The following is a 10,600-nucleotide window of genomic DNA, read 5'->3' on the forward strand; positions in this document are numbered from 1 at the left end:
TTATAACCAGCATATATGCAGCTGAAACACTAGAGAACAGCCGAGTGCAAAATCCCAAATTATATTATCAACATTAACATTTTAATATTCTAACATTATACTCATTATGGCTTTTTTTTTTTACTTAATTTATACTTAAGTAGTTTTAAATCCAGTTCTTTTACACTTTTATTTAAAGAGTAAAAAGCTTGAGGTGATATTTTAACTTTAATACAGAAGTAATTTAAACCTACAGAGTAATGAGTAAAGTTACTTTTCACACCTGTTTAGTATAGTAGTATATTATTGTACAGCAGGGCAGTGGAGTGTTGCAGTACCGCGCGTGGCCGCCAGTAGTCGCTGATGAGCAGGAATCAGCTGAGCGCTACAGGAAGTCTGGGAAAGTCTGAAGGAAAATAACATCCGGGAAAAGAAGGAACTTTACAACCAAAACAACAACAAACCCGAGATTCACCTAAATATTAATATTCATATTAATATTCATACCGAGGAGCTGATCTACACTCAGACTGGAGCTTCATCACCTGTAAATACATCTCTCTATCTCTCTCTCTTTATACCTCTCTCTCTATTCCTCTCTGTCTCTAACTCTCTATTTCCCTTTCTCTCTTTATTCCTCTTTCTTTTTCCCTCTCTCTAACTCTTTCTCTTTCCCTGTTACTGTTCTAATCTCTCTCTCTCTCTCTCTATTTATCTATCTCTTTCTCACATTTTCTTTATCCCTTACTCTGTCTCTATCTCTCTCTTTATCCCTATCTCTCTCCCTCACTCTCTCTTTATCTCTTTCTCTCTATCCCTCTCTCTTTTTCTCTTTTTATCCTTCTTTCTTTTCCCTCTCTCTCATTTTTTTATCTTTCTCTGTTACTGTTTATCCCTCTCCCTCTTTCTCTGTATCCATCTCCTTTTCTGTCTCTCTTTATCACTTTCTCGTTATCCCTCTTTTTGTCTCTTTCTTTTTCCTCTCAATCCCTCTTTATTCCTCCCTATCCCTCTCTCTTTATCTGTTTATCTCTCTCTAAATCCCTCTCTCTCTCTTTTTATCCCTCTCTCTCTTCCTCACTATGTCTCTCTTTATTTATCTTAAACTTTGTTTGTCTCTAACTTTCACTCTTTTATGATCTATCTATCTATCTGGGAATAACAGTATTAAGAACTGCATGTGCTGCAGTGCTCTGTGTATTTTATTACAGTTTATAAAATGTTTAGATCATTATTATTTTATATGTAATGATTCAGGTTGAGTTTGGTGGTTTAGCTGCTCTATAAGTGGGTTTACCTGCACAACCAGTACCATGCCAACTACAGGTGTGGGTACGGGGGTATAGAGCTGGTTGACCTCCATGACCATCAAGACCCTCCTGGACAGCCAACACCACGAAACATCTCCAAACATCACCAAACTCAAGAGCTGGTTCACCTGTTAGTAAAGTGTGTTTCTGGTTCAGTGAAAGACCATCAAAGCTGTATTTGGGTGACATGGTGGCTTAGTGGTTAGCACGTATGCCTCCTGGCGCTGGGGTGTTGGGTTCAAGTCCCATTCTGAGTGGAGTTTCCATGTTCTCCTCGTGTCAGCATGGGTTTCCTCCCACAGTCCAACCACATAGAGATCAGAAAAAACAGGATTGGACTAGATTACTAGTGAAGATCTGCACCTGGCTGTGTAATTTCTGTATTAGAGAAGCATTGCCAATAGAATAGGACTCACTGGAGCAGATAAATACAATAATGTTTTGTGTATTCAGGTCTGATATCTACAGCTCTGTAAAAAATGAAGTTTCTCTGAGTTTGCTATTTATAGGTTTATATTTGAGTAAAATGAACATTGTTGTTTTATTCTTTAAACTACAGACAACATTTCTCCCAAATTCCAAATATAAATATTCTCATTTAGAGCATTTATTTACAGAAAATGAGAAATGTCTGAAATAACAAAAAAAGATGCAGAGCTTTCAGACCTCAAATAATGCAAAGAAAACAAGTTCATATTCATAAAGTTTTAAGAGTTCAGAAATAATCAATATTTGGTGGAATAATCCTGGTTTTTAATCACAGTTTTTTTCATGCATCTTGTCATCATGTTCTCCTCCACCAGTCTTACACACTGCTTTTGGATAACTTTATGCTGCTTTACTCCTGGTGTAATAATTCAAGCAGTTCAGTTTGGTGGTTTGATGGTTTATGATCATCCATCTTCCTCTTGATTATATTCCAGAGGTTTTTAATTTGGTAAAATTAATGAAACTCAACATTTTAAGTGAAATCTTATAAAAGCTGTATAAAAGAGATGTTGATGTATTGTGTTTTATTGTTTGTATTAAGTGTGTGTGTGTGTGTGTGTGTGTGTGTGTGTGTGTGTGTGTTTTCAGGCACTGTGATGGCAAATCCGCTCAGTATTCAGATGCCCAGTAAGAGCTGGGAGCTGAGTTTATATGAGCTACACCGAACTCCTCAGGTACCGTCCCCCTTACATACAGACCACATCCTCCACCCCAGAGAAACTCTGTATTTTCTCTATTTAAAATGCTGAACTGAGTAAATATCAGGTGTGCCCGGTTACTGTATTATACTGTAATATATGAGTGAGTAAGTGTGTGATGTCCTGCTCCTCCTGCAGGAGGCGATAGTGGACAGTACAGAGATCGCTGTGTCCCCCCGGAGTCTCCACAGTGAACTGATGTGCCCCATCTGCCTCGACATGCTGAAGAACACCATGACCACCAAAGAGTGCCTCCACCGCTTCTGCTCCGACTGTATCGTTACTGCTCTCAGATCAGGGTGAGATACAATACACTCTTACACACACTTATACACTATTACATACTATCTCACTCTCACAAACCCCAAGCCAAACCAAGCCAAGCCAACTAAAGCCAATTCAAGCCAAGCCAACTAAAGCCAAGCCAAACCAACTAAAGCCAAGCCAAGCCAACTAAAGCCAAGCCAAGCCAACTAAAGCCAAGCCAAGCCAACTAAAGCCAAGCCAAGCCAAGCCAACTAAAGCCAAGCCAACTAAAGCCAAGACCAACTAAAGCCAAGACCAACTAAAGCCAAGCCAAGCCAACTAAAGTCAAACCAAGCCAAGCCAACTAAAGCCAAGCCAAGCCAACTAAAGCCAAGCCAAGCCAACTAAAGCCAAGCCAAACCAACTAAAGCCAAGCCAAGCCAACTAAAGCCAAGCCAAGCCAACTAAAGCCAAGCCAAGCCAACTAAAGCCAAGCCAACTAAAGCCAAGCCAAGCCAAGACCAACTAAAGCCAAGCCAAGCCAACTAAAGTCAAACCAAGCCAACTAAAGCCAACCCCAAGCCAAGCCACACCAAGCCAAGCCAAGCCAACTAAAGCCAAGCCAACTAAAGCCAAGCCAAGCCAACTAAAGCCAAGCCAAGCCAACTAAAGCCAAGCCAAACCAACTAAAGCCAAGCCAAACGAAACCAAACCAAAGCCTAAACCAAAGCCAAGCCAAGCCAACTAAAGCCAAGCCAAGCCAACTAAAGCCAAGCCAACTAAAGCCAAGCCAAGCCAACTAAAGCCAAGCCAACTAAAGTCAAGCCAAGCCAAGACCAACTAAAGCCAAGCCAAGCCAACTAAAGCCAAGCCAACTAAAGCCAAGCCAAGCCAACTAAAGCCAAGCCAAAGCCAAAGCCAAGTCAAGCCAAGCCAAGTCAAGCCAACCCAAACCAAACCAAACCAAACCAAACCAAACCAACCAAAGCCAGTCCAAGCCAAACCAAGCCAGGCCTCCTCACGTTGTTGTGCAGTTGTTTTGATTTACAGTTTATAAATAATTCGTGGTTCCACAGTAAGGACTTCCTGTTGTCTCTCTGCAGTAATAAGGAATGTCCCACCTGTAGGAAAAAGCTGGTATCGAAGCGTTCTCTCAGGAGGGATCCGAACTTCGACGCTCTGATCTCTAAGATCTACCCGAGTCGAGACGAGTACGAGGCTCATCAGGACCGGGTCCTGGAGCAGCTCAGCCGCCTGCACAACAAGACCGCCCTCAGCACCAGCATCGAGGAGGGGCTCCGCATGCAGGCCTTACACAAGTAATACACACCTGTACATCACCAAAAACTGACCTTTTCTATAATTTACATTAACATGTTATAGAAAGCTGTGTACCAGACTGCATGGTTCACCCTTTTCCACCACAATTACACAAAAAACTGGTCCTGGAGCTGGTTCTGTTTAGTAGAGTCCCAGTTTTAGTGGAAATCTTGATACATCACAGAACATGTCATCAACAGAGGATTAAGTTGCACACAGCAGCTCTTGATTAACGTTGAGTAACCTAATAATATTACGGTTTCAGCTGGGATAAAAACTTTTTGGGTTGCAGAATCTGTTTTTGTTGGTGGAAATGCGCAGAAAGGTTCATAATTTGGTGCACAAACCAGAACAGAACCCATTCCAAGTTGCTGGAAAAGGGTTAACTAGGGAATTATCTAAATATTGTATCTTTGACAATAGTATATTGATTTTTAAAAACACAGTATTCATTTTTTTATTAAAAGTCTACATGTAAAGATTGGTGTCAGAGAGTGACTCATTTTGCATGTTGTTTTAACCCCGCCTACTAAAAGGAAGTGTTTTTCAAACCCACTGTTCTGATTGGATAAAAAGTAAAAAAAAATTTAAAACTTTTATTCACATATATCGTCTTGCTCAAAGTATTGTTATATATTAAAATATAACTTTAGGGTGATTAGGAGGAGTAACAGTGTAACTGATTATCTTTAATCCCGTGTTCAGTCATGTTTGTGTTGAGTGTAATGTATCGAGTGTGTGTATCGACAGTGTGTGTGTGTGTTAATGTAATGTGTGTGTGTGTGTGTTCAGGCCGCAGCGAGTACGGAAGCCGCAGCAGGAGAGTGATAACACCACCTTCAGCGGAGGAGAAGATAACGCAGACTCCCGATCACACGTCTCACACGACTCCGCCCCCTCACACATGAACTCCGCCCCCTCCAGCCACACCCCCGAGGCGGGGCCGAGCCACAGCAAGAGGCGGCGAGGGTCCGACGAATCCGAGGCCGAGACCCCCCGCCCCCCGGGCCAAAGCTCCGCCTCCGAGATAGAGCTGGTGTTCCACCCACACCCCCTACTGACCGACACGGAGAACTACAGCCAGACCAGGTCAGAGTTCATACATTAAAACACAGCAATTATTCACGTTTAAGTCTTTTATTTTTGTTTTATTACATATTTATCCATTTTAGTATCTACTGAATCACTTTTAAATAAATGTCGGGTTTATGATTCATGAAACCATTTTCTAAAGTTAATATTCAATATTCATAAAACAAATACAATATTTTAATTTAGCTAAGAGTTTGTTTTATTAAAGAACTTTTAAGAAATTTACTGAATTATTACAACTACTTTTTTTTTATCTAAGAATTTGTGATTCATTGAATTATTCCCAGAAGAACTTTGTTTTTAAATTCACAATTTTGTGTTTTGCTGAATCAATTTCTGAATTTTTTTTTAATGTTTGATTTTATGATTCACTGAAAAAAAACCAGAATATTTTAAAATGTTTTAATTCAAAAAATAATTTTTCTGAGAAAAACGAAATGTTTCTAAATTCACAATTTTAGGTTTCAATGAATCATTTCCTGAAAAAAAGCTGAATATTTTTTAATTTAAGATTTTATGATTCACCTAATTATTTTCCTAAAAAAGTAAATGTTTTTAAATTCACAATTTTATGATTCACTAAATCATTTACTAAAAAAAAAGATTTTATGAATTAGTTATTCATTTTCCTAAAGAAAAAAAAAACTAATGTTTTTAAATTCTCTGAATCACTTTCTAATAAATTTAAGATTTATCTGGTGGAAATGTTCCTGAGATAATTTGCTGTAAGTGGACAAGCATTATCCTGCTGAAAGTAAATCATCTGTCTACAGGATGTCCTACAACTTTAATATCTAAGAATTTATGAATCACTGAATCATTTTCTGAAGAACTGAATGTTTTTCAATTCACTGAATCACTTTCTAATAAATTACAGAATTTCTAGAATTTACTGAATGATTTGAATCTTTGAATCACTGAGTCACTGCTGAGTTTTAGACGTTATAAATCACTGATTCACTGAGTCATTTCCTGTAGAAGTGAATCAGACTGGATGGTTCTGCTGTAAATGAGGGTTACTGTGATCTACCTGTTCCTCAGGTACGTAAAGACCACCGCTAACGCTACAGTGGACCACCTGTCCAAATACCTGGCCCTGCGCATCGCCCTGGAGCAGCAGCAGCAGCAGCAGCAGGACACGCCCCCTCGCACACAGCGGCCAGAGGAGGAGGAGGAGGCGGGGCTGAGGGAGGAGGGAGGGGGGCGGAGCCTGCAGAACATCAGCGAGAAACAGTACACCATCTACATCACCACCGCCGAGGGACAGTTCTCCGTAAGCACACACACACACACACCATAACACACCCTCAGACATTCCATAATATACAATAAACACAATTATCTGAACTTTCTACTCCTTACATTTTACTAAAAACAGCCTCGTTACTCCTGTTTCATTCAGCTGGTTTTCATTCTGGCTTCTCATCGTTCAATAAAACCCCTATCCAGATAAATCTCTCCATCCAGATAGAGTGAATCTGATTCTGATTGGATGTAGAGAAGTATTAACATATACCATTCCCACTCCCTATTGGTTTATACTGTGATCCATCACACACCCCCACCACACTCCAGTAAGAACATAGCAGATGTATGTAGCCTAGTATGAAGATGATCCGTTCAAAGACTTAATATATGCAGCTGAAACACTAGAGAACAGCCTAGAGCAAAATCCCAAATTATATTATCAACATTAACATTTTAATAGTTTAACTTTATTATAGTCATTATAGCTTTTAGAACAATGTGTTTTGGGGAGTTTTCTGACAGTTTAAATGCAATTATACAACAGTTACTTCCAACCCTGCAATATGATTGGCTGAGAGGAGTTCTCCGAGTGCCGCTATCAGCCAGTAATGCACTGTAACCGTAGCTCTCCATGTATTACTCCGCCACATACAGGTGACCTAGCAACAATGCAGCGCTTACGAACCAAACACCATGTCTCCAATAGGTGACGCAGACAAAAACACATTGCCACAAATAAATAAAGCTTAAATGTTTATATTTTCCAGGTCTTGCTGCTGGGAGGGGGGGTGCCGAAGTAAACAAAACTTTAATTCTTAAAAAAACATTTTCTTCTTCTGATTGAACAGACGCTGAACGGCTCTCTGACGCTGGAGCTGGTGAATGAGAAGTACTGGAAGGTGACCAAACCTCTGGAGCTTTATTACGCCCCCACCAAAGAACAGCAGCAGCAGCAGGACCCTCCCAAATCCCCCCCGACCGGACCCTCTCAACCCTGATACACACCTGAACAACCACCCGCATCAGAACCAGCCGACCACACCGTGAACTTCCCCCACAGCGTCAGCATGTGTTAGCACTGCTGAATTACTGTGATGGACCTATAGACTGGAGTGGGCGGAGTTTACTGGTGTGGTTTAGCAGGTGGTTTAAGTGGTTTATTTCACAAAGCAGGACTTTTAACAGCTCATTTTATTACATTAAAAACATCATTAAAATGATTTTAAATGATTTACCAGTTTTAAAACGGCACTACTAGCGGTGACCGACTGTCGTATGTGATGCTTCCCAGATTATTTATCCCACCATTTTACCTGGCAACCTGGGCTCAAATCAGCAGCTCTAAATGTGTCTTGTAGTCCTTCTGGGATTTAAGTGTCTCCATCTGTCAAAGGCATTGCCGATGTTTGTTTACTGCCATTTTACTCTGTCTCTGATCGTAAAGCTTTTTAAAAGGATGTTGAGAGTGGGTTTACTCACTTTTGTGTTCTATACCTGGCTACCCGGGGTGTGGCAATAGGTCTGAATCTGTCTTGTAGTCCTTCTGGGATCTATATGTCTCCATCAATCAAAGGCATTGCTGAATATTACTGGTGTTTCAGTCTGTATCTGCTTATGGGGCCTTTTAGAAGGATGTTGAAAATGGGTTTGCCTGCTTTTATGTTCTACACCTGGCAACCCGGGGGGTGGCTATAAAACTGGGGAATGGCCTGTAAAGTGGGCAGGGTCAAAAGCAGTTTTTTACTCCATAACAAAGGCAGGACTGAAGCTCAGCATCAACCTGTTCTGGAGAAAATCAGCAGCTTTGAATGTGTCTTGTAGTCCTTCTGGGATCTAAGTGTCTCCATCTAGGAAAGGCATTGCAGACATTTACTGGTGTTTTAGTCTGTATCTGCTTATGGGGCTTTTTAGATGGATGTCGAGACTGTGTTTGCCTGTTACTGTGTTCTAGACCTGGCAACCTGCGGTCAAATCAGAAACTCTGAGACTGTCTTGTAGTCCTTCTGGGATCTAAGTGTCTCCAACTGACTCATTGCTGATATTTACTGGCATTTTACGTTGTCTCTGCTTATGGAGCTTTTTAAAGGATGTTGAGAATGGGTTTGCCCTCTATTGTACCTGGCAACCCGGGGTGTGGCAATAGGACTGGGCAATGGCCAGGGACAGTGGGCGGGGTCTAAGGCAGTGTTAAAGGCCTTGCCATGAGCTGAACTGAAGCTTAGCGCTAACCTGTTCTGAAGAAAATCAGCAGCTCTGAATCTGTCTTGTAGTCCTTCTGGGATCTAAGTGTCTCCATTTATCGAAGGCATTCCTGATATTGAACGCTGTTTCAGTCTGTAATCTGCCCATGGGGCTTTTTAGAATGATGTTGAAAATGGGTTTGCCTGTTATTGTGTTCTATACCTGGCAACCGGGGGTGTGGCAAAAGGACTGGGGAATAGCTTGGAAAGTGGGCGGGGTCAAAGGCAGTGTTAAAACCCTTGCCAGGAGCTGAGCTGGAGCTTAGTGCTGACTTGTTCAGAAGAAAATCGGCAGCTCTGAATCTGTCTTGTAGTCCTTCTGGGATCGATAAATCAATTAATCAAGTCAATCAAGAAACGCCATATTTGCTTTAAACTCGTTTATGGCATGTTTAGCTTACTAAAATTGTCCTGCTTTGTGAAATAAACCCTCACATATATAAATAACATCAAAACAAATACTCTATACACATCATCAAAACACAAACGGAGAGTTCCTGCAGTCTGGAGACGACTTTATTTTAAAATCATCACTGAATTTTATAAATCAACCTGATTAATGACCAAATCATTATCAGTGTATTACAGCGGTAATGTCATGGGACAGGAACTACACCTCCCATAATTCACCTGACCTCACTCACAAGATAACACCTCACAGCTTGCACAGCTTACATTCCCAAACCTCGACTCAGCGTAGAACATTATAATTACCACCTTCTACCCTGCTGTACAGATTTTGTAGCATTAATTAGATTCTTAATGATATTTACATATTTATATATATATATATATATATATATATAATATTGTTGGTTTGGAAATAAATGGGTTTATGCAAATGAGTTAGATTTATATACATGATGAGAAAGAAATGCAGTGTAAAGTTGAAATATTTTGTTTGTTATATATTAAAAAAAAGATCAACAGAAAAGCTGCATCTCCTCCAGAGTCTGATTTATTCATCTTACTGTTATTCTACAGGTTATATTATATCTGTAGGTATAGAAATGTTTCATTTGACTTTTTTAAATATCATTCAGAAACTAAATTAACCCAAATACCAAAATATCTGATCACGTGTCATTAGCAACCATTTAAAATAATCGATTAATTAGGAAATTGGTAAAAAAGGAAGTTTTAAGGTGGGATAATGTAGCACGACAATTACTTTGTTACTTTACTTAAGTAGAAATGTAGGTTATCTATACTTTAATAAAGTAATTATTTTTACATTTTCACAATTATCGGAACTTACAATTTTTACTCCTTACATTTTAAAAAGTAGCTTTTACTTTTATACTTTAAAAGTGTAAAAGTACTGGTTTCAAAACTTCTTACGAGTAAAAAGCTTCTACAGAAGTATTTTATTAAACTCTAGTATCTATACTTCTACCTACAGAGTAACGAATGGAGATACTTTTAATACCAATTTAATATTTGCCTTTTATGCAGTACTGTAATTAGATTATTTACATATCTCAGACTAGTTATCACTATTTTGGAACATATATAAAGATACCATATGATAAATGACCATGTATGCACAGTATGCTTAGTATATATGGTGTCTCCAAAACAGCAACTTTGCAGAACATAAAACTCTCAATTTTCAATGGAAGTCAATGTAAAACAGTTTTTCAGGTAATTTTTATCATTTATTCATTAAAACATTGGTGTGTAGGGGCAATATATGCATAATAATTAAAAGTAAGTCTGCGTATGCTTCTGCTTCTACCCATTTTACACTGTGTTTAAGTATAATGTATCGTTAGATTGTGCTTCATCAGCACTGTGATGTAATTTTATAAAAATGTGACATTTCTATTTTCTTATAAAAGCAGCCAATTTGGAGATGTTCATGAGACAGTGATGACATACAGTGCAGTATAACAAATACTGCAAATACAATATACAATAAAATAGATGTATAAGAATAAAGCACATACTTATTAACCTAGTATATAGTTAACAAACT

The 10,600-nt window shown here is 39.2% G+C and overlaps 1 protein-coding gene across 1 annotated transcript; it reads left to right on the top strand.

The window, feature by feature from the left end:
* The first annotated feature begins 224 nt into the window (after positions 1-224).
* LOC103031263 (E3 ubiquitin-protein ligase RING2-A) lies at positions 225-9,520 on the top strand. Its single transcript, XM_049472877.1, has 7 exons — positions 225-526; positions 2,367-2,452; positions 2,615-2,775; positions 3,826-4,041; positions 4,835-5,131; positions 6,176-6,407; positions 7,231-9,520. The coding sequence occupies exons 2-7, from the start codon at positions 2,375-2,377 to the stop codon at positions 7,378-7,380; spliced, it is 1,134 nt and encodes a 377-aa protein (XP_049328834.1). The 5' UTR covers positions 225-526; positions 2,367-2,374; the 3' UTR covers positions 7,381-9,520.
* The last annotated feature ends 1,080 nt before the right edge of the window (positions 9,521-10,600 follow it).

This window comes from Astyanax mexicanus, unplaced genomic scaffold (assembly GCF_023375975.1).
Source record: "Astyanax mexicanus isolate ESR-SI-001 unplaced genomic scaffold, AstMex3_surface scaffold_31, whole genome shotgun sequence".
Lineage (NCBI taxonomy): Eukaryota > Metazoa > Chordata > Actinopteri > Characiformes > Acestrorhamphidae > Astyanax > Astyanax mexicanus.